This window comes from Protopterus annectens, chromosome 5.part1 (genome assembly GCF_019279795.1).
Source record: "Protopterus annectens isolate FY-2018-M chromosome 5.part1, PAN1.0, whole genome shotgun sequence".
Taxonomy (NCBI): domain Eukaryota; kingdom Metazoa; phylum Chordata; order Ceratodontiformes; family Protopteridae; genus Protopterus; species Protopterus annectens.
Window position 1 is genome coordinate 657,185,251 of NC_056736.1, and position 25,527 is coordinate 657,210,777.

Sequence of the window (25,527 nt, forward strand, 5' to 3'; positions counted from 1 at the left end):
CACTATGACATTGTTGGTGTTATTGTTGTTTTTGTTGTTATTATTGCTGTTATTATTATTATTATTATTATTATTATTATTATTATTATTATTGGCAGTGCCAACTCTTCTTGCCTGAACCACTCCACTGTTAATGATTATCATAGAAAAAATATATTTGGTTTGACTCGACATGTGAACACTACCAGTAAGAACTGAAGACAGCAGCAACTCGAATAGGAAAGCAGCATGCACCATTGACTCACTCTTAGCAGGAGTCCTGCTTGCATCTGGTCTACTGGCCTTATCTTTTAACTGCACAAGTAACCATGAATTAATCTTTGCAGTCTAGGTTGCCATCATTCACCTCCCCAAACCTCATTGCTGCAGTTAAAGTAAACATTGTTTTTGTAAACACACAAACGGAGCTCAGGAGCACGCCAGGGTCAATAAGGTTCCTCCACATATACAAATGTTGCTGGAATAAATCGACAGGAAGGCAGTCCAATAGATGTAAAAAACTATTTAATTCAGAGATGTATAAAGAGAACTGGCAAGCGCTTTCACCCTTATGGGCTTCTTCAGACCAATAGTACTCCATGCAAAAACCATGTTTAAATATACATAATATGATGACATCATTTTCTGCATTCCATATTAATAAATTCATTCTAAGCATTATATATTCATTATAGTTCACTATGAACCTGGTGTAGAGAACACATATGATAAAACATATAAGTCTGAAGCATATGTATTTACAATTTTCTATTACAATGTAAATAAAAATAAAAAATATATATAATACGACACATAAACATAATAGATTTCATCAATACAAGAATATATTAAAAAAATATATGTATATATATCTTTGTAGACATATATATATATATATATATATATATATATATATATATACATATGTAAAAAAATATGCGTATAAAAACATAGTCAGTATTCAAATGTCTTGTAAAAAACCCACAAAGAACACATACATATAAGATATTTAAAAAACTGTCTGACTTTTAATTTCCTCCCTTTTAATATGGGTCTCATAGAAACGTTATCATTGAGACCTGGTTTTCTATCCGCCCTCAACTTTCTGATCCATTTAACCTCATATTGCTCCATAAAATTCCTCACATCCCCACCCCTCTGATTAGGTGTATTCACTTGCATTACCAAAAACTTAAACTCATGTTGTTCCGTAGTTTCAATAACATGCTTAGACAGTGCATTCTTACAGGATTTTATACGAATACTATACAGGTGCTCCCTAATCCTGTCTTTCAATCTCCTGTATGTTTTGCCGAAATAAAATGCCGAACACAACATGCAAGTAGCTAGATAAACAACATGTTCTGAGTTACAAGTAGCTCTAATTTTAAACTCAAAATACTGTGAGCTGAGGGTGTGTGTAAAGCATGCACTGGTATCTATATGCTTGCAAAAATTGCAGTTGTTACACGGCATAGTGCAGTAAAGTGTGGGGAGGGTCATAGTTATTCGAGTTTTTGTTTTTGTAAAACCACACTTATGTAGAACCTATCCGGCAATAATCTTCTAGGTTAACAGTTACTATTACTGGTAAAAAAAAACGCTTCTGAGACCCTTATGGGGAACATCCCCATAAATGAAGGTGTAGAAGCCCACTTAGGTTCATAGGTTCATGCGTGTTTACTAGGCTAATGACCACAAAGGCATTTTTAAGCCTAGCCATGCATCCCAAATCTCTGACAAGTTCTGATATCCTTGGTAAGTGTAAGCAGGGGTTTGGGAGATTAACCATTTACAGGTTACCTGTTTGCATCAGAGACATAGATGCCAAACCCACGGATTAATTTCTGGTTTCCAATCCAGTTGTCCAAGTTTCACTTGAATTTGGTTAGGGAGGAACTCTGCTTCACATGGATGGTGGGCCTACTTCATAGACGCAGTAGTCTCCGGGATACATACTTATCTCTCCAGCAGGACCTATTTATATCACAGCCAAGATTTAGGTCTTTAGAAAAGGTTATTCTTGTGCTGTTTGTTTTGCGGAAATGCAGGAGGTCCATCAGAGTGGAGTCTGACAATGCCCTGTATGCCAGGCATAGATCTCACCTCAAAAGTCTGTAGGAGACCAAATACAGGGATAGGGCCTTGAGGCAGTCTTCATAAGACATTTTACTTATTCCCTGTATTCTTTTAGTGAGGAACCTCTGTGGACGTTCCAATTGTTGGATATGCCTGGTTAGTTACATACCAAAGGGGGCATTGTATTCAATGATAGGTCTGATGAATGCCAAATACAGTGGAGCAATGACTTCCTTGGACTTAGATGCCACGCCTTCATTTATAAGTTGTGCAGTATAGAATGAATACCTCACCACTATAGACACATGATGGTCAAAGGCTAGATTACTATCTATGTGTGTCCCTAAGTCCCTGACTACTGGGTCAACTCTAAAGAGTGTGTTGTCAATATGAAATTTACCAGGGATGGATGACTTCCCAAAGGATACTGTTATGCATTTCTTGGCATTTAGTTTTAGTCCATGGCTCTGACATTACTTCTTTGTCTGTATCAGCCCCTCCTGGAGAACATTTCGGTCAGTGTGAGATTCAATGACAGCTCCTAATTTGCAATCATCTGCAAATGTAGTCAGCCAGAGACCACTGACATTGGCCTTGACTTCTGAGAAGTAAATGCTAAAAAGGAACGGTCCAAGGATTGATCCCTGAGGGACTCCACTTGTGACTGGCCTCTTTCTAGAGGACCATTCCCCAATTCTAACTTCCTAGGCCTTGTCTGTGAGCCAGATGGCTATCCAATGGGTGACGTGTGGGTTTGTACCTTTGAGTTTGTCAACAATGACTGAATGAGGTATTGCGTCAAATGCCTTGGCCAGGTCAAGGTAGACAGTGTGATCAATTTTACCCTCACCCATTGCTCTGGTGACCTTCTCAAAGAAGTCCACCAGGTTGAGTAGGCATGATCTGCCCTTGACGAAATCAAACTGGGTTGGGTCCAGTGTCTGGAGGTTTACTATATCTATGTTGATCATCTCCATGATAATTCTTTCCATGACTTTATATATAAGACTAGTGAGACTTATGGATCTGTAGTTTCCATGGTCTGTAGATGGCCCACCTTTTGGGATGACTGTTGCCTTTCTCCATTCATGAGGCATGAAACTTGTTTGGAGGCTACAGGTAAATAGTAATTCCAGAGGCCCTGATAGGTCATGTTTCATGCTGTTTAGAAGGCATCCTGGAATATTGTCTAGGCTTATTGATGCAGTGTTCTTGGTCTTAGAGAGAGCATTAAGGACCTGTTCCCTCGTGTTAGTAGGGGTAGTTATATTTTATATTTTATGAGGGAAGGTTGAGGGGGAGAGAGGGGTAAAGTTGGAGCTGAATTTATCAGCAAGAAGGTTTGCTATGTCTTCTGGCTCAGTATAGGTGGCTCCATTTACAATGAGCTCTGCACACGATTGTGTATTGCCTTTGAGGTTGCGGACATAGCTAAAGAATGCTTTGTGGTAGTCTTTGGCCTGGGAGGCCAAACCTACCTCAAATTTGGCTTTGGTAGTCTTTATTTGCCCTCTGAGTTGTTTGTTTAGCTTGATGAGAGTGCTTTTATCTTGCTGGGTGCTGCACCTCCTATTTTTTGCCATGGTTTTCTTCCTCCTGTTATACAGCCTATTGATTTTGTGATACCACCAGGTGGCTTGTTTTTTGAGTTAGTGCTGTACTTATTCCTGGTGGGTACAGTTGCCTCTATGCAGCTATTAGCATGCTTGTACAGGGTTTCTGTGAACAGTTCTGCATAGGCAGCAGTATTCTCAGGGTTTATGTGGGGCTTGAAATTTTGCCAGGTTCTCACTTAATAGCAGGAGGTTAGCCTTAGAATACTTCCTGAATATTCCAAGTTTTGCTGGGGGTCCAGGTTTTATTTTTACTTCAAAGGAGACCATTTTGTGGTCTGACCTTACCAGGGAAGGCATTACAGTAGGGGGTGTGCAGCACTCTCCCATATTAGTGAGGACCAGATCCAGTATGGTTGCACCCCTGGTTGTTGTATTGGCTATCTGGTCCAGGGAGTTTGTGTTTACAAAATCCAGGAATCTCTGTGCATCTACATTTGGTGTTGTGTAGGATTCCGAGTTAATAGTGGGGTAATTAAAGTCACCCATGAATATGGTATTGGGTTAGATGGTTAGTGTTTCTAATAAGTTTAAATACATGGTATGGGTTTCCTGGGTCTTAGAGAGGGGACCTATAGCTTGCAAGGAAGTGGTATTGGATTTTGCTTATGGTGATTTGAACATGGAGCAGCTCAAGTGCATTGTCTTGTTTGACTAGCCTTGAAGTATATTTATCTTTGGTGTAAATAGAGACACCTCCACCTTTAGTCCCTGCCTGTGAAGTACCTGACCTAAATGTGCGGAAGGCATTATACCCTAGCACTGTTGGTGTGCTCTTCACGGCTTTAAACCCTGTCTCAGTGACTGCACAGATGTCAGCATTCTCTAGGGTAAAGAGAGTTTCTAGGGAGTGGATTTTTTTGTTTAGACTCCTAACATTGAGCAGTAATAACTTTTGATTTTCTTGGTTTTGATTTGCTATATCGGAAGTACTGTCATTTTTATGTAGCCTAAAAAAGGGGAAGACAGTGTTTTAGCTAATATTTAAAAGCTTAGAGGGGAGAGGTGTAGACCATCCCTGGCAAATTAGCATGATTTGTTGACCATCTCCTTCCTCGTTGACAAATATTGCACCCCTTAGAATGCCACCAGAAACTAAGCCAATTATTAAAGTCAATCATCTTTTGTTCATATTGTGGCATCATCTTTGGAGAAGGTAAAATGCTGCTCAATGTTACACTCATACCAGCCTGAGACACATATTTCGAGAACTCCATGATGTCTCTCTTCATATAGTCTAGGGAGGTATGTCTCATGTCATTTACTGCCACATGGACTATGACTGAGTCATATTGGTAATTGTGGTCCACAGCAACTTGTGAGACCCTTATAGGGAGCAGCCCTATAAATGAATGGCAGAAGCCCACTTATGAGACCTTTATGGGGAGGAACTCTGTAAATGCAGGGCAGAAGCAGCAAATGTACCTTTTTGTGAAGTTTGCCTCTCTTTTCAAAAGTGATATGACTATGGGGTTGCTTATTTAAGTCAGGAGCTATGCACCCCAGCAAACCACAAAATCTATAACTTTGTCAGGATATCAAACCCAACAAGACAACATGTCAACAAGTTTTACCCTTGATGACTAGAACAACATCCACATTTGTGAATACTCTGGATATTCTGCATCCTGTATTTACTGCCAGAATCAGAGCTTGCTTTGCACCCTTGGATTACATCAGAACTGAAAACTAAAATAATTAAATGTGATAAAACCTGGAAGTCATACACAGCAAAGAAAGTCACACAGGATTATTGTTGTTGTGTCTTTTGGCTTTTCCCGGTTAGGGGTCGCCACAGCAGAACTCCGGTCCACTAATGATTGGCAGTAAATTTTTACATGCCGAGTTGCTGGCCCTGATGCACAACCTTCAACGAAGGTACGCCCATTCATGCATGTCTCCACACAGAAGACGCTCTAGCTGAGAATCGAACAGGACAATGTCTTACTGAGAGGCAACATCACACAGGATTATAATATCTTTAAAGTCTTGCATAATCAACAGAAAAAGGTCACATAATCTCTTAACAACAGTACTTCACTTTCCTTCATGATACTGCTCTGCATTGTGAAAGAAAATTCTAGCATGTCTTCAAACACCTATTTAGCTTGTTTTATTATCACATTCAGGACCTGGGAATGATCAGTCTGACAAACGCATGGCAGAAGAGTGCTGTGGCTATTTCACTAATAGCATGTCCACTCTGTCTTCTACTACAAGCCAGCTCTACTAATCCACTTCTGATACACATCTTACTCAGTTGCATGCCTATAAATCATATTGCTATTATATGCAAACTGTTCCATTCCAAAATGTCACCAAAACAGGTGGCCTCCTAACTTAATATTTCTTTCTCACTACTGCAGCCATTACCAAACCTGTAACTTGGCTTAGTAATGAAGCTTATGTCCAAAAGTATTTTCCACAGTTCTGGAAAATAGCCATTACCATCTCTGTGTGCAAAGGCAGCCCTATCACTAAACTGCAAAACCACATGCCAGTTGATATAAACTATCTGGCAACATATTGAAATAGTTATGTATTGGACAGTTACAAATATCTCTGAATTTCTGTTTTCTTATCTAGTATCGACCATTAGTTTACATCACTAAACATAATTGTTTCTGCATTATTTAACCTTATTTAGTGTAAAAAAAGGAAAAAGTCAGCAGTAACCCGGTCACTAGCGGAGTCTATGTGGATCTATCAAAAGCGTTTCATGTAGTCTGCTGTGTACCAGTTGTACAAGCATTAATAGTCTCCTGTTTCACTGAAACTGAAACAGTTTTACTTGGTGTGGGAATCTAAGCCTCTACTGCAATATCAATGGAATGCTTTGGAGTGACAGGTAAATCTTGCAAAGGATACCTCTGCTGTGGAACAGAATCTCCATCCACATAAAACAAAGTTCATCCCTGTCCATATTAAGGAGCAACTTTGACCTAAGGATGGAAAATGGAAACTTTAGCCCAGGACTGCTGTCTGTACTCCTGATGGACAGAGGCAGCTGCTAAATGCTTTATCCCATGCGTGAGTCCCCTCATATTATCTCTGGTATGTATGATCTCAGTTATTCTCATTAGGATAATATATAATTATCTATCATGGGATGGGTAAGGCCAATCTATAACTAACTGGGATAGGTTACTTTGAGCACAAAAATGGAAAATGGCTAGGCTTAAGATGACCCTCAAGGGAAGCTAGCCTAGTTCTTACTTATGAAACTATGAATCCTAATGTGCCATTTTTCCAGTCTTAGTTGCTATCAGAACTCATCAAATCAAATGGTGCAAAAGCCTCTCTCCACTGGGGTCTGGAAGAGTGTTTGTTAAGACATATTTATTTATAAACAGTCTTCTTATAAAAAGTGCACAATCCAAATGTGACTTTACAGTACTTTGTATAGTTCCAGACAGCTCAGGCATTCATCTGCTCCTCCACTAAGCTTTTAGTAGCCTATGAACTTGGTTAGAGAAGGGGCAGAATGTTAAATGATACCTCACCAGCAGGGTATTAATGTACGCAGAGAGCCAGATCAATAGAAACAATCCTGCAGCATCTTGGCAGCATGTTAGTCCTTGTGAAACACAGACAGAAAAAATGCAAGTGGCCGTCATATTGTTTACCCTCACTAAACATGACTAATGCAACAGTTTAGCTAGCATGAATAAAACAAAAAAAAAAATAATGAATACGTAACATAAAAATTATCTCACATAATAAGTGCAGCAACAGTTACAAGAATTTATCATTTCCCTTCCTCTCACTAATCATGACCCTTTCCAAGTGTTAGTGAATATGAGAAAAAACAAATATAACAAATCTAACATGCTTAACTACATCAGCAGCAGCTATAAGGATGTTTGTGAGTGTGCGCCCATGCATCTCACTTTTTGTCTACATGTGAGAGACTCTCTGCATATACACAAGTGACTGCATGTGTGTGTGTGTGTGTGTGTGTGTGTGTGTGTGTGTGTGTGTGTGTGTGTGTGTGTGTGTGTGTGTGTGTGTATGTGAAATACTTATATAACATATTTTAGATGTAAAATACCGTCTCTAGTAATAATTACATATCCTGCAGCAACTCAGATACAATAGAAAAAGTAACTGTTTTACATCAAAAATTTTAAATAAATGTATGTACTACTATAAAACAAATTCAAGGGAATTTAGCAGATAGCCCATTTTATACGTGCAGTAATGCCTCCAGAGTGGGAGTTACAGGGGAACTAATAGACTTTCTAGTGGTGGGGAGGCACTCTGGCTGCTGCGTTGCTGAAACTTGCTAAGAATTTTTGAACCATAACATGATGGGGACTAAGCAATATGTCTTTAACAGTAAGAGTAGCAATTAGAATTTATTGGGTATAGAGATGCATTTTTTGGAATTAATAAATATAATTTATATGAATGGCAGCTTTTTCTCCTTTATATTGTTTGCATATGCATTTATATTCTTCTTTAAAGTGGTTGTGTAGCTTTTGTCTGAACTTTGTATAATTCCTCAAGGACTTTGTCTTTGCAGTGGGAATGCCATGTGACTGGGGCAATTTTTGAAAATTACTTTCCATTCAGGGTTTTAATGAATGGCAGTCATGGTATTAAATGAGTCCTCAGTAGTAAATTTGAGTGAGTGAATAATAGGGCTGCACTGTATGTGTGAGGCAAGTATTAGGCAGTAGTTCTAAATAAGGCATTCTAATTGTTATTCGGTTTAAATGTAGTTGAGCGCAAGTTGTGAAAGGAAGCCAGTTCCCCCTCTGCAGTGCAGTGCACTGCGGTAATACTCCCCTGTGACACAATGTGTAATTAAAACAGTATGTTTTGTTTTGTACTCTCTTTTAGGTATTAGTGCTGTAGAAAGAATTGGTGCAGTTATGGACACACAACATGCAGATTTGAGGATGAACATGTCTCTTACTGCTTTCCTGGCAACAAAAATAATGACATTGGTGAATTTGTATGAAAATTTGAACTGTTCCAAAGTTCTATCTGCCATGCAGTCAGTATGTGGAGAGAAAGTTGCAGATTGAAGATTATACAGCAGTACTTCTGTTGTGTAATAGAGGGAATTGTGAATATGACTTTTGGTGTTTTATTATTATTATTGTTATTACTAATTATTATTATTATTATTATTATTATTATTATTATTATCATACTTTTTATTGAAATTGGCTTTGTGGCTGTGTCTCTCTGTGGTTCTGTCATGTTCCTCCACCACTCAGCTGTCACCTACATCTACTGGGAACCAATCATTATGCAATACACAGTACTTCAGCACCTTGGACAGCTCATTGCTGAATACGCAAGATAATGAAAATTCATTCCTCAAAAACTCTTGCTTTTTACTTTTTTAAGTAAAATGCAACAGCAGTTCTGTATACATAATTACAGAATTATCTTAAACTAAAAGGAAAATAAAAAAATATATAAAAATGAATGTTTAATAAAGAATGCTTTTTATTTAATTGCTGTATAAAGTAAAAAAAAAATAAGGAATAAGAGGGAAAACTGCAAAGGAAATAGACAAGCTGATTTCAGAAAAACATTAGAGGTTGGTTTTGTTGATTCCACTTCTGCTACCTCAGTAACAGAATCAACAAAACCAATCTCAAATTCTTTTCTGAAATCAGCTTGTCTGTGTTTCTTTTGCAAAGTTTTCCCTCTTCTTCCTTATGTTTTACTTTTTAGAGTGACTCAATAAAAAGCATTTTTTATTAAAAAAAAATCTTTTTTTCATTTTTTTATTTTATGAATTCTAAAGCTGCAGTTAAGCACTAGGGACTGTCAGTCAGCCAGTTCCAAAAGCAAGTTAAAATAGTTTTGAATCTTTTTTAGTCTTTTGGTGAGTATGGTGAGTATGATTGCATTGTTTGTATAGAGTACAGTTGATGCTTGTGAGGTCTTTTGCTAACTTGGTGATGAATGTGGCAAAAAGCACTGGCTGCAGTACAGTGCCCCATGGAACACTTGTGTGGATATTTGTTGCATTTTAGTCAGTCATACTAATGGAAAAAATGTGCTTTCTGAGCAACTTCCAGTCACTTACAGTAGCATTCCATGCCTCTTAAACAGATGTCACTGTTACAACCTCTGAAATATCTGTAGGCTGGAAATACAAAATGGAATTACATTTGACAATGTTTGACAGCTTATAGAATATTTTATACCTCTCATTACCCAATTTATATATCCATATCACCTGGTGTCATTCACGCAGGCATCTGTATTCCTCCACAGTTAAACCACCATCTGAACATTCCTTGGCCTCATAAATATAGGCGTGCATTTTACTCAGTCCTGTGGAACATCCTGCCTTATCATCTTAGGTCTGAAGACTCAGTCAACATTCTTCACCAAGAACATCACCTTAGTACCCTGGTATCCCTGTGTAGTTACGTAAAATAGTGGCTGTGATTCCCTTCACTACCAATAATCCTGCACTACTTTACTGTCATACTATTTCAAAGTGTCCTGTGTTTCTGCATTATTGTATACGATTACAGCTGTTCTATTAAACCTCTTTCTCTCTCTCTCCCTCCCCCCATCTCTATCTACTATAGTGATACAAAGCACCTGTTGAACTCTCTTATATTGTGCAGCTTTCCTTTTTCTCTCTCTGTCTGTCTCTCACTACTTCCTCTGTTGCCTTTACCTCTTGCTTTGCTCACCTCCACATATTTCACATCATTTTCTTCCCATTTCTAGATGTATCTAATCCACCTCCCTCTTTCTCATTTTCTTAAAGACTTACTTTACCCATTTTGTTCTGTCCTGCTAGACCTTTTCACATATTGTATTCCTGCAGTATCTACTTCACTACCTTGGTATCTTCCAAAAGTTTCATCTCAGCTCCTGTAGTTACCTGCTTACTTTCTCTCTCTACCACCTACCATTAACACTACATATTCCTGTTTTCAGCTTGTTCTTTTTTGCATGCTGTTTACCACTGTTCCCTAATTGTGTGTCACTATATATTTGTATTCTTTATTAGATTTTATAGTAGTTTAGTCATATTATCTATGCTTGCATTAACATCACTGACACAGCTCAGAACCTTTTCTTAAAAATGCATGATATATTTTACAACCTGTATATAACATTTCTTTTGTAGCACTTGTTCTGCATTTTGTGTGTGTGTTTTGTATTCCTTCGTAGTTTTTTCTGTGTTTTATTAATACACAGTTTTCACTCTTTATTTGTGATTAGGCTTGCTTTATTTCAGCATATGAACTTTGTACTCCTTACTGCTTTAATTGTTGGAGCTTTTCTTTCCCAGCTTCCTATGTAAACTGATTTATGATCAGATGAATTGTCCTAGTAGCAAACAGAAATAAATAATAAAATAAAGTAGAGGGTGATACAGGGCATTACGTACAGGGGAGGTGCATGTTATGTTGCAATGTTAAGCAACAGTATGTGTTATAAAGTCTAGAACAGGCAGTACCTTTGCATGGTCTATGAGAAGACAGCCATTTTATTTTACCTAATGAGTACTTTAGCTGGTGATTGAATGTTTGTCATCCAATTCCTACCAAACATTTACACAAGTAAGCAGATTTCAGATAGTGTAGGAAAGTGATGGCCTTACAGAAAACAGGCAGTCTTTTATCTAAATATCTTAGGAAATTGCATAGATACCCTAGTATCAAATATTATTTCAGACTCAAATAAAATAAACTAAAATAGCATCCCATGGTGGAGGTAGATTCAAAGTAGCAGTAAGAGGGAGGCACTACAGTATTTCTTAATATGCATGTCCTCTTTCTCAGCTTTTGATCTGGTTAGTCTTCTGTTCAGACTAACAAGTGATATCTGTCTCTGGAGAGGTAACAGAAGAATGAGGCTCTTAAGATGCCAAGAGTATCATGAAAGTGGATTTGAACCCAGGTCTTGAATTAATATAGTCTGTATCTAAGGCTTCAGCTGTCTGTACGAGTAGGTTAAGGTCTGAAGTGGAGCATTCAGTGATGGACCTGGATTGTTGTCAACATTACCAAATAGATTACTGGGAATAGATCTGGCATAGCTTCAACAAAAGGCATAAAGAATGTACTAAAATGGCAATGTAGTGGTTCAGGGCAGCATTTTAAAGTCTGTTGTGTCCTGCTGATGTGCTGGGCATGATCCTGCATGCTGATAGTAAAAGTCATTATTTTTCAATTATGAAATGTTCCCAACATGGAAATATAAACCAAGAACTCACATGTACTATTTTTTTAATCACCATTCACACAGAGATCTGAATTAGTATGCATCAGTAGTAGTCAGTATTATATTGGTATTTTATTTTTTTTCCAGGTGACATTTTGCTAAGTATTGGTGGCATAGACCTTACAAATCTAAGTCACAGTGAGGCAGTAGCCACGCTGAAGGCTAGTGCTGCCTCACCCATTGTTGTGCTAAAAACTTTGGAGGTTCAGAATGACACAAAAAATCAAAGTGATGAAGAGCAGATAAGCATGAATAATGAAAATGACTGTGATGTCAGCTGGTCTCCCTCGTGGATCATGTGGTTGGGACTTCCAAGGTGAGAATCTGTGGCTTTAGTATTCACTCTGTAAATGACGTTTTATTGAAACATTTTAATGTTTCTGTCATCACGGTAACAAGGATTTTTTGATTTTCACACCAAGGCCTAATTCTACCTTGCTGTATGGTACATGTATTAAGATTAAAAATGACGTGCACTCACTGATGTACTCATATGAGAAATGTATACTTTGATAACTAGTAATATATCGAGCATACTGAATACAGTGACTGTCTTTGCCGATTAACTTGTATCCTTTTATTAATATAATTGGAAGATGAGAGACTGCATCTGTGATTCAGAGATGTGATATGAGATTTAGTGCAGAGTGCATAAGACTGATGTGAAGGGTTTTGATAAGAATATGTGTCTGAGTAATGCAGAGGGAAGGAGAAATCGTTGTGTCTTGGCCTTGGTATGCATTACATAAGCAAGTAAATCAGAAAGCATTAATCAAGCTAGTTCCTAATTCAGAGGACATTAGATCATGTACCTGACCCATCAGTAGGCATGCGGGTTGTGCTTCAAAGATCACAGCAACCGTCCTTGGTGAAACCCATGATCTGAAATTTAGTGAGCAATGTCAGTCTTGCAGGCAGTACAAGCACTCTGTTATTAACCTATGGACAAGACAAGGGCACCCAGTCATTTTATATTTCAAAATATACTGGCACTAACAATTGGCATATATACATGCATGCATATGCATCCATTACTGAACAGATTTTTAAAGACCTGTATATACATATATACATTCATACATATCCATCCATTACAACACAGGTTTTTTTTTTATCTATGTATGTGTACTTTGTCAAGATGTATCTATGGCCACTCATGCAGTGGTAGATTTACTGTGCACACAGGTGTACAACTGTCTGTTTATGCCAAACCAACAGACTCCTAGGCCAGCCGTGGCTGTGAATGTAGGCAGGTTTTGTAGGCGGTGTTACAAAAACAGGGATATAATGAGATGCAGATGCCATACATATATAGGAATAGAGACTGAGGTATGTAAACCAATCTTTTGTTTGAGTTGCATATTTAAGAAATGGTAAAATTTCAGCAGGGAAAGGTAGCTATGGGTTTCACAAAGGCAGATTAAAGGGCAGCCCAGTTTATGCTGCATAACATGAATCGTAGTGCATAATCCAGTCCCACAGTCCATGGAGCCGATCACAGTATTGTTGAACAGCTTCTTTGAGGTGGACATATTGTCTGTCTACTGGCAGCAGCATACACAACTCAAGACAACAGATACATTTGATGTGAAGAGCAGAACATCAAAATACCCACACTCCACACTGCTCCCTCTCAGACCTTTGAGGTGTACTTATCATCTGACTGTGATGAATATAACCAAGCATGTCCCATAGGCTCTAAACTGCAACAAGAATAGCTCCATGATATAAAATTCATAGCATAGGGCAGGTCCCTGAGCGAACACTCAAAAGATCAAGCCGGGAACATCGAACTCCTGGAAGCTCAAACAGGACAGAAACCACACAACACCTGCTTTTTTCTTTGTGGCAAGCCTCCCAGCACCCACAACACCCCCCTACTAATTATATATACCAAATCCACAATAGGTAAAGGAGCCATACCCAGATTCCACTATGCCGCGATCCTGCACATTACAAGCCCCATCCTGTTCGGCCTTCTGTGTTTTCAGTGTTTGCTTGATCTTGTGCAGTTCGCCCTTTAGAGCTTTTGATATTCTAATAAGGATCTCTAGGGACACATAACAGGAGGGTGGGTAATGCCATGCTGGTGAATCCAAATGGGTACAATGGAATACTGAGACCATTTAATACAGTATGTTACCATTTGAACACTGCAGTTCTTACTGTGGGCATTGAAAGTGCAGTAGAACTATATATAGGTACTGTGCCTGTTTTGTACATATTCATGATGTCCTGACTGAAGTCACTGTTACAGTATTCTTAGCATTTGTGTTTTTGACCACTAATTAGTGTCTGGGGTACCAAAGCTTTACTTTCCTGAGGGTGTACATCTGATGAATGACCTCAGCTCATATACTTTGGTGCATATAGGTGGATGTACACATGAGTACCCCAGACTATCTCGCTATCAGCCTTGTAGAGAGGTTATGCATCCATTGGACTCATTTTCACTGACTCGTTGGTACCATTGCTTGACTTTTTCACTTTTCAGTTAAGTGTCCCATTAAGGAACCTTTCTTTTTTCAAGATTTTTGATTGTGTAGATCATTTTTGTTAGATGTCAGCAATGAGGGTAGGTGCAAGTTTGGTAGGTAGATCCCATGCAAGGAGTTGCACACTAAATGCCTTTTTTTTTTTTTTTTTTTTTTTTTAGGTCTAGAACACAACTACAAAACCTGGTCCAGCTTCCAGTTGTTTGTTTCTAAAACCCTTATGTCAAGGCTTTTTCCCCTTAACACGTTCCTCAAAACTCAGTGCCTAAAACACCTGGCTCAAGCCAAAATGGCGGAATCCCCTGCATCTAACATCACCCTTCCACCAAGGAAGAAACTCAAAAGACCCTCAAGATGACTCACAGTCTTCCATACATTCTCTGTTGCCCACTACCAGGGATGTCAGATGTTACAGGACAGGTAGGGACCAAAAAAAAAAAAAAGGTCTTCAATATGGAACATCAGGCAGTTCCACATTAAACACAAATAGCTCCATGTTTGGCGATTTTTGATTGGCCCATATGCCAGTATACAAGCCATTCAAAAAAATCACACAGTGGATTCTCTTCTGTTCAGTGCTGAACATCAGGCAGTTCTGCCTTAAACAGAATTAGCTCTATTTTGCGATGTTTTGATTGGCTCGTATACCGGCATACGGGTCAATCAAAAAAAAAACAAAGCAGAGGCTGTTTCGCCGGGATTATAACCGGCAGTGCAGGACTCGGGATCAGGCTGCTGATCCTGGGACAGTCCCACTCAAATAGGGACGTCTGGCAACCATGCCTACCACTGAGATGCTGTCAGAGGCTTTTATGACTCCTGAGGCCTTGCAGGCAGTGGACACCTCAGACAAACCATGTCTTTTTTCTGAGGGTCCACATGGTGTTCCTCAGTTCCTAGTCAGGGAAGAGAATCCAGGCACTCCAATTGATGTTCTCCAAAGTTCTGAACCTCTGAGACTCGTTCAGATGGACATCACACCTAAAAATAAAAAGCAGAAAACTAAGCATGTGACCTCCCCTACAATTTCCAAAGAAAAAGAATGGATGGACTTTTCCCAAGGCTTATTTAAAACAGTCATGGCCGTGAAACTTCCTTCTTGTGTCCCAGCTGCCACAAGCCACACCGCAAAGGCACACTCAAGATTCCTGTTTGGCACACTCAAGATTCCTGTTTTTCTGAGGAAGAGGAACAGGATCTGGATTCTGATTATTTCCTGGACTGTTCCTCACAAATGCATTTCCCAAAACAACTTTTCTCTGATGAAGGGGATTCCCTCTGTCCTGATTTTGGGAAACTACTCAGAACATGACGAGACATTTTGAATGTCAGTCTAAGCAAATCTTAGATGTTCAAAAGGGATACTGCAGTCTCCTGGAAATGGTCACTCCAGCCCCTCCAGTACTAGTTGCATATCAGGATGCCTTTCAGTCTACGTGTTCAACTCCTGGTTATCAATCTTCTGCACCTTAAAGACCAGACAGATTTTACAAGGTGTAAACGACCAAAAACCTTAGAAGGCTACTGCCTAGGTGCTAGAGGTTGGATTAAATATTTATTATGGAAGATCCTGGTTTCTGGTCATTTATATCTTGGATTTTGTTATTGTTTTTTATTTTATTTGTTGTGAAGTAGATTTTACAAGGTACCTGATAAAAGAAAATACATCTATTAGAATCCTGTGGCTGACCCAACTGCTGTCTCTCTATTCTCGGACAACCCTTCTAAACTTGCTCCCCAGTGCTAATGCCCTCCCCTCTGACAAGGACAGTAGGGCTATGGATAGGTGGGTAAGAAGGTCTAGACCTGTGCCACCTTTGCACTCAGAGCTCTCAACTACCAGTCACAGATTACTAAATATTTACTATTTGTCCTACAGCCGGTGAATAAGGTCATGTCTAACCTATAGTCTACAGGCTCTAAGCAGCAAATGTAGATGTTACTGTCACAAGCAAATCAGTGTGGTAGTCATAGCATCAAATGCAGCTATGCTGTTGTGGACGCCTCTTCCAGGGCTGCAACCACAGGTTCAGTCATCAGATTGTATGTATGGTTGAGCAGCCAACCCATTCCTGAGGACATCAAATCTAAAATCTTAGATTTACCCCCAGACAAACAAAGACAAGTAGCAAGAAAGAGATTTTCAGACAAATCACATAGGGGATCCCCTTTGGGGAGGCCTCCTTTCAGAGGCAAAAACCTGTGATTGCCTTACCAACTACTCCCCTCCCCTCCTCAGTCCCTCCACCCCTCTTTCAAAAAAACTATCCGTCTCTGTCTTTCTGGGAAATGACAACCATAAGCAAATGGGTGCTGAATATTATCAAAGAAGACCATGCTATGTCATGGGAAGGCATCCCCTGTCTAAAGAGCCTTCCTTCCCCTCCACAAAACCAGCTCCCTTTGCTCGGCCATATCATTTAGGACTTACTGGGTCAGGGCATATTTCACATTTTTCCTTACCTGGGTGTCCTACCCATTCAAGTTCTCTCCATAGACTCCCTCCTTGACTGTTTTACAGTATGTCTCCTATCCATCCTAGGGTTTACAATCAACTTTAAAAAAAATCTCACCTCACACCCACTTAGGACCTGGTCTTTCTGTGTTTCAGGCTAGACACATGCAGAATGCTTGCCTTCCTTCCTTAGGAAAAAGTTTTCAGTCTGGTCACTTTTTTCAGAAACCTTTACTCAGTCTCTCACTGCACGATAAGGGAGATTCCATTCCAATGCTTCCTCTAGCCAGACTATGTATGTGGAAAATTCAATGCTTCCTGAAATCAGTCTGGTCTCAACATTCCCATTCCGTGGATACTCTGATCCCTATATTACATTGCGTTAGAAAGGATCTAATCTGGTTGGAAAACCAGGTCATGCTCAACATGGGCCTTCCAGTCAACCCAGCCCCACCCAACCAAGTTCTTTGCACAGATGCCTCGCACAGAGCATGGGGGCTTGAACAAGATCCCACTGAGTGCAGGGAAAATGGCCTTCCCCCCATTCTGAAAGAACACATCAACCTGAAAGAAATGAGAACCCTTCTGAAAGCACTGCAGATGTTTTCCCATTTGTGGAAACCAAGCTCAGTACAGCTGTGCACCAACAACACCACAGTTATATGGTAGCTGGACAAGTAGGGGGACAGCATCTTACCCGCTGTGCAGGCCTGCATAGGAGGCATTGCAACAAGCACACAAATGGGCATGACCCTGAAATCTGCATACATTCCCCTCAAAGGAGAATGTACTTGCAGATTCCTTAAGCATGTCCTTGGAGAACCCTCATGAATAGACCCTGAACCAAGTCTTTAAAAGAATAAGGCATCTGTGGGTAACACTTCAAATAGACCTTTTTGATTCACCAAAAAACCACCAGCTCACCTTGTTCTACATCAGGAGCCCTTCCCCATTAGCATGGAGGACAGATGCTTTCTCTGTCCAGTGGTCAGGGAAGTTCCTGTATGCCTTTCCCCCTCTGCCACTACTTCCAAAAATTATTCTAAAACTTCAAATGGAAGCTACAAAACTGACTCCTGGCCCCTTCTGGCCAAGATAGCATTGGTTTCCGCTCCTACTCTACCTGCCCAAGGGAAACTGTTGGAAAATGCCATTGCAACCAGATCTGCTCAATCTGCAGCAAGGTCTTCTTCTCCATCCAAATCTAGCCACTCTCTGTCTCACTCAGTGGATGATAAGGTTCTGATCCTAAAAGACACCTCTTCTCTGAGGGTGGTGGTTCAGGTTCTGTAGGGAGCCAGAAAGCCTACTACCAGTAAATCATATACAGTTAAGTAGAAAAGATTCTCATTTTGGTGCCCCAAGCACATTCAAGACCCATTCTTATCAGATACTTTGTCTGTCTTCAAACATTGCTCTGAATTATTACACTCTGGCCTGGCCTACACTTCCATTAAAGCCTCCATCTGTTTTCCATTAATGCCTGCTTGTCCCTTGATCCTCCTCTTATGTCCAGGATGGAGGTCAAAATTTTTTTTGAGGGGAGTCTTACATCTTGAACCACCTAGGAAACCTGTTTCTCCTCCCTGGGATCTTAACTTTGTGCTGGATTGACCCCTTTTGAGCCAGCAGCTTTTGCCACTTTAATATTCTGCACCTGGAAGACTATCCTTCTGACTCTTCCTTCTGCCCACAGAGTGTCCTAATTGCAAGCTGTTATGGCTATTCCACCCTTTCTCATTTTCCACAAGGACAGGATGACTCTCTGGACCAATCCATCATTCATGCTTAAGATAGTGATTGAGATGTCCCTGAACCAGACTATTTATCTGCCTAGCTTTTTCCCTAATTCCCAAAATAAAGGGGAAAGAATTCTCTACTCACCAGATGTTCACAGGCCACTAAGGTTTTAGTTGGACAAAACAAGGACTGTCAGGGGAAATTGACCAACTTTTTGTTTCATTCATAGATTCCAAACTGGGCCAACCTGTGTCTCTAAGCAAACCATTGCATCTTAGATATCGAAGACTATTTCTTTTAGTTACACACAACATGGGAAAGCATTGCCTTCTTGCTTAAAAGCACATTCCACTCGGGTAGTAGCATCCCCTGGGGCATTCCACAAGGGTAAAGATGACAGGTCCATCTTGGAAGCGGCCACCTGGTCTGTACACACCTTCACCAAGCATTACAAGATTGATGCTTTTTCAAGATCCAGGACTGCCTTTGCTAGGTCTGTCCTGTCTGGTCTCCTGGACAGCTCATCCTCCATTTGGCCAAGCTCCCTGTTCTCTGCCTCCTTCAGCTCTGGGAATTACCAATATGTGAAGAATAGTGCAACAGTGATTTCAGTCAGGATACAGTACAGTTATGTAAGAACGTAGCAGTAGATCTCCATCTGATCACTGTTGCAGTATTCTTTAGTGATTTCAGTCAGGATACAGTACAGTTATGTTGAATGTAGCAGTAGATCTCCATCTGATCACTGTTGCAGTATTCTTTAGTGATTTCAGTCAGGATACAGTACAGTTATGTTGAATGTAGCAGTAGATCTCCATCTGATCACTGTTGCAGTATTCTTTAGTGATTTCAGTCAGGATACAGTACAGTTATGTTGAATGTAGCAGTAGATCTCCATCTGATCACTGTTGCAGTATTCTTTAGTGATTTCAGTCAGGATACAGTACAGTTATGTAAGAACGTAGCAGTAGATCTCCATCTGATCACTGTTGCAGTATTCTTTAGTGATTTCAGTCAGGATACAGTACAGTTATGTTGAATGTAGCAGTAGATCTCCATCTGATCACTGTTGCAGTATTCTTTAGTGATTTCAGTCAGGATACAGTACAGTTATGTTGAATGTAGCAGTAGATCTCCATCTGATCACTGTTGCAGTATTCTTTAGTGATTTCAGTCAGGATACAGTACAGTTATGTTGAATGTAGCAGTAGATCTCCATCTGATCACTGTTGCAGTATTCTTTAGTGATTTCAGTCAGGATACAGTACAGTTATGTTGAATGTAGCAGTAGATCTCCATCTGATCACTGTTACAGTATTCTTTAGTGATTTCAGTCAGGGTACAGTACAGTTATGTTGAACGTAGCAGTAGATCTCCATCTGATCACTGTTGCAGTATTCTTTAGTGATTTCGGTCAGGATACAGTACAGTTATGTTGAATGTAGCAGTAGATCTCCATCTGATCACTGTTGCAGTATTCTTTAGTGATTTCGGTCAGGATACAGTACAGTTATGTTGAATGTAGCAGTAGATCTCCATCTGATCACTGTTACAGTATTCTTTAGTGATTTCAGTCAGGGTACAGTACAGTTATGTTGAACGTAGCAGTAGATCTCCATCTGATCACTGTTGCAGTATTCTTTAGTGATTTCAATCAGGATACAGTACAGTTATGTTGAATGTAGCAGTAGATCTCCATCTGATCACTGTTGCAGTATTCTTTAGTGATTTCGGTCAGGATACAGTACAGTTATGTTGAACGTAGCAGTAGATCTCCATCTGATCACTGTTGCAGTATTCTTTAGTGATTTCAGTCAGGATACAGTACAGTTATGTTTAACGTAGCAGTAGATCTCCATCTGGTCACTGTTGCAGTATTCTTTAGTGATTTCAGTCAGGATACAGTACAGTTATGTTGTATGTAGCAGTAGATCTCCATCTGATCACTGTTGCAGTATTCTTTAGTGATTTCAGTCAGGATACAGTACAGTTATGTTGAACATAGCAGTAGATCTCCATCTGGTCACTGTTGCAGTATTCTTTAGTGATTTCAGTCAGGATACAGTACAGTTATGTAAGAACGTAGCAGTAGATCTCCATCTGATCACTGTTGCAGTATTCTTTAGTGATTTCAGTCAGGATACAGTACAGTTATGTTGAACGTAGCAGTAGATCTCCATCTGATCACTGTTGCAGTATTCTTTAGTGATTTCAGTCAGGATACAGTACAGTTATGTTGAACGTAGCAGTAGATCTCCATCTGATCACTGTTGCAGTATTCTTTAGTGATTTCAGTCAGGATACAGTACAGTTATGTTGAACGTAGCAGTAGATCTCCATCTGATCACTGTTGCAGTATTCTTTAGTGATTTCAGTCAGGATACAGTACAGTTATGTTGAACGTAGCAGTAGATCTCCATCTGATCACTGTTGCAGTATTCTTTAGTGATTTCAGTCAGGATACAGTACAGTTATGTTGAACGTAGCAGTAGATCTCCATCTGATCACTGTTGCAGTATTCTTTAGTGATTTCAGTCAGGATACAGTACAGTTATGTTGAACGTAGCAGTAGATCTCCATCTGATCACTGTTGCAGTATTCTTTAGTAATTTCAGTCAGGATACAGTACAGTTATGTTGAACGTAGCAGTAGATCTCCATCTGATCACTGTTGCAGTATTCTTTAGTGATTTCAGTCAGGATACAGTACAGTTATGTTGAACGTAGCAGTAGATCTCCATCTGGTCACTGTTGCAGTATTCTTTAGTGATTTCAGTCAGGATACAGTACAGTTATGTAAGAACGTAGCAGTAGATCTCCATCTGGTCACTGTTGCAGTATTCTTTAGTGATTTCAGTCAGGATACAGTACAGTTATGTTGTATGTAGCAGTAGATCTCCATCTGATCACTGTTGCAGTATTCTTTAGTGATTTCAGTCAGGATACAGTACAGTTATGTTGAACGTAGCAGTAGATCTCCATCTGGTCACTGTTGCAGTATTCTTTAGTGATTTCAGTCAGGATACAGTACAGTTATGTTGAACGTAGCAGTAGATCTCCATCTGATCTCTGTTGCAGTATTCTTTCCCTCCATCCTTCCCCTCTTCTCTTCCTCTGCTCCTGTATTTCTTTTTTCCTCTGTTGTTCTCAGTAGTCTTCAAGATGCTGGTGTACATCCACCTAAATACCCCAGTGCATACTAGCTGAAGTCATGTGTTGAATATATGCCTTTGGGAAGGTAAATCTGTTGTACCCCAGCTGGACATCAGCAGAACTAAAGTTGTATATATGTTAAAATAAAAATACTGCAACAGTGATCAGTAGGACATCTACTGTTATGGTAAGTTTTTACACAAATGTACTTTCTGTTTTACAGTCTGCTTGAATGCTGGTTTAGTTCTGTTTTTGTCAACTTTGCCCTTTGTATTGCCACCACAGTAAGGCAGCTCATGGTTCTTAGCCACTTATTATACCACAACCCTGCTTTCTGGGCACAGTTTTGTTCAGAAGAAGATAATGTAGTTTCCTGCATGATTCACATCCTGCTCTTCCTGTGGACCAGATATCTTTCATGTGTATACATTTTAGGTACACTGCAGTTCTTTCTAGGTCCCTCTCTTAGTATACTTGAGTTTAACAAAATACAGTTAAGTTGTACACCGTGGCCTACATTATGCTTGACATCACCCATGGTTTCTCCACTTGGCTTGTATCGGTTTACATGCATTATTCATACACAAGGCATGTTGGTGTTGAAATAATTTACCTGTAGATTTTTTTTGTTTGTTTGTTTATTGGTATGTGGAGGTTTTCTGCTTTGCATCATACTGTTTTTCTTGTTTTAAAAAGACAATAAGGGACATAAATGAGTAATTTCTGTATAATTGCAGAATATTGTGTACAGTTAAAATAGTGAAGCTGCAAGATCAGTTCACTGAGATGAGAAATTGATTTTCACTTCTATAGTCAGGATCATGCAATCACACACAAGACAGTTTTCAGAATCCTGCCATCCTTTTGGCTGTTTGACATTTTTAATGAATTACCTTCATGGAAGAAGTACCAAGCAAATAAAATGGACAAAACAAATGCAGGATCACGAAAAGTGTGCCAGATCACACACCAACGGTGCTGGCTAGTGTGGCATGCTTCATGTCAACCTTCAGAATATAAACCACAAGGGAGATGAAGAGCGAAAAACACAAAACCAACAACCAAACAAAATTTGCTCTAGAGAAGCTAAATAAGGGTCCAAGACCTGGAACAACGAAGTTGGTTGAAAAACGGCTTTAATCACAAACCAGCCAAGCACACTTTAACGCTGTAATGCAAAACTGCGTTTTCGAATATCTTCATCAGAAACCAAAACGTATATCCTACGTCATACAAATACTCTCCTTTTATAGCCAACATAATAAAACAACCAATCAATACAATAAAACAATTAAACAATTACTTTGTGTCATTACCCACAGTAACTCATCTTGGGAAGACAGGTATTAATTACATTTTATCAAAAAATACTTGTTTAAAAAACATTTTTTTAAAAAATGAATTTAGAAATATTTAATACATATAAAGTTATAAAACCTATAGAATTACTTTTAAATAATACCAACAATCTATTACAAATAAATATACTATATGAATTCAAATGAGTTAAAATAACTCATATATTTGACACCATCTAATAGACAAAGATGGAATTGTAAGTCATAACTTTGCTGCCCTTAGTTTAAGAACAGGGAGGAGGGAAACCATATCATTGAGACCAGGATTCATGTTGGCCTGTAGTATGATCTGCCAATAGAGTTCCCTATATTCCAGCTTAGTTTCCCACATACCACCCCTAGCCTCCTTAGGGACCACTTCTAAAACAAAAAAGAGGAAGGAGGCCTGTTGGCAAGTCTGTGTATGTCGAAATAATGCATTGTTGCCATTGCATTTTTTAATTTCATAAAGATGTTCATAAATTCTAGACTTTAACTTCCTTTCTGTCTTTCCCACATAAAAGGAATGACAGAGTTGACAAATAGCAATGTACAAAACTCCATTGGTGTTACAATTGGAATATGTATTAACAACAATCTGCCTGTCTCTACTGGGAAGGTGGATACTGGTACTATTGGCAATGTACTGACATTGTGAACAGAAACCACACTTGAATGTTCCAACCTTGCATGTTCTAGTCTTGTGATTCGAACTACCCCCAAATTCAAACAAATTCTTAAAATTAAAAGCTGTTGACTCCTTTGTGCAATTCAGTTGTTTCCGCTGTTTCCAGCCGAGCGGGTTTGCCTGCAACTACTTGTACTCAGAACAATGGTCCTTCCACCAGTGTATCTAATCGGACTAATGGTGATGATCGTTTTAATGCCCTTTTGGGCTCAACGGACCATGATTTGGACAATTTTCCTAACCTATTACGCTCCAATTCCTCTGGCGAGCGTGAAGCGCTAAACGGACACTCTGCAGTTCCCAAAGAACAACGAGCATCTAGGAATCAAGGTGACTTTTCTGTAAACAGAATTTCTGTTGACTATAATGAATTTTTGGACAGACAATACAGTTTTAATTTCTCTGAAACTGTTCCCTCACATTCAACGACTATCACACCTACTTACAGGGAAAATCTTGATTTACTATTTTTTTATATGGATAAATACAAGAGGTTAGGTTGTGATTCTACCTTTTTGACTGAATGTTTAAGTAAAAATATAGTTCCTAAGGGTTTACAAGTTTGCAAATACCCAAATAGGGTAGAGGAGGGGTCGGTTTTTCACAAAGAATTGATCCAGATTTTTGATAAATGTGGTCTGGATGTGGTGAGAGCTATTTTGGCAGAAAATGAAAGGGTTAGAACTTCCCTTCTAGACAAAATGAATACTATTAATACCAGGATTGTTAATGATTTGTTATTTACTGTTGAATCTGAGAAGGCTTCATACTATAACATTTTTTCACAAATAGACAAGGAATGTATTCACAATATGAAAAGAAAGGTGGGCAAATTGGAGAGGGACATCAGGGAATATCGGCAAGGGACAGCTTATCCTAAACCTAAGGCATACAATACCTATCGGTCAAATGTTAGTAGGCAGGATTTACATACAGTGGTTGAAGAGGGAAATTTAGAAAATTTGCAGGATGTTTTTACAAATAGCCATCAAGATAGCCATCAAGATATCCCTTTAGACTATCCACCCCTCCCACGGAGGTCAGACAGGATACGCAATCAGAATCCAGTGTTTTACAATTATCACAATTACAGGACCAACAGGAGGACTTAACACCTTTATTATCCAGTAATAACATTACACAGTGGGGTAATATTTTTGAGTATAAAAATTGCAACATTTTTAATTATAGTAATCAGGATATTGATTTGGAGTATTTCAATTTACTCTCAAAAGGTTTTAAATTTATTCCTATTAGAAAAATGAGTATTCCTAGAGCTATTGTAGATTTAAAACTTTTTTTAAGGAAACAAAATTTGTCCTTAATGTTTCAAGATACTAATTCCAAATCTTGTGACCCGTCTATTTTGAAGAAAAAAAGTACCATGAACCCTCCACTCCATCCCCAGCTTAAAAATCTAGAAAAGTTATTAGAAAAAGAGATCAGAAATACTATCAATGGGCACAGGATAGCTTCTAATCTAACCAAGAATGAAAATCAACTATTGAATTTCTTAAAAAACAACAAGACAATAAGAATTATGCAACCTGATAAAGGGGGTGGAACGGTTCTCATGGATTCTATTTTATATGAGTCTAAGATGAAGGATTGTTTACTTGATACTTCCAAGTATTCAAGAGCCTCGATTAATGAGGTCAACATTGCTAAATCAAAAATCAGTCTTTTAATTAATGACTTGTTGTTAGAAGGTTCTATAGACTTGGACGTATTCAATTTTTTGAACAATCAAAATCCTAGAGTTCCTTCAGTTT

The 25,527-nt window shown here is 39.0% G+C and overlaps 1 protein-coding gene across 2 annotated transcripts in view; it reads left to right on the plus strand.

Annotated features, from left to right (window-relative positions):
- LNX2 (ligand of numb-protein X 2) overlaps positions 1–25,527 on the plus strand; it is a 670,209-nt gene that overhangs the window by 627,541 nt on the left and 17,141 nt on the right. For both annotated transcript variants that reach the window (XM_044073272.1, XM_044073273.1), the window contains one exon: positions 11,976–12,204. In XM_044073272.1, coding sequence (XP_043929207.1) covers positions 11,976–12,204 — 229 coding nt within the window. The remainder of the gene's footprint in view (positions 1–11,975; positions 12,205–25,527) is intronic.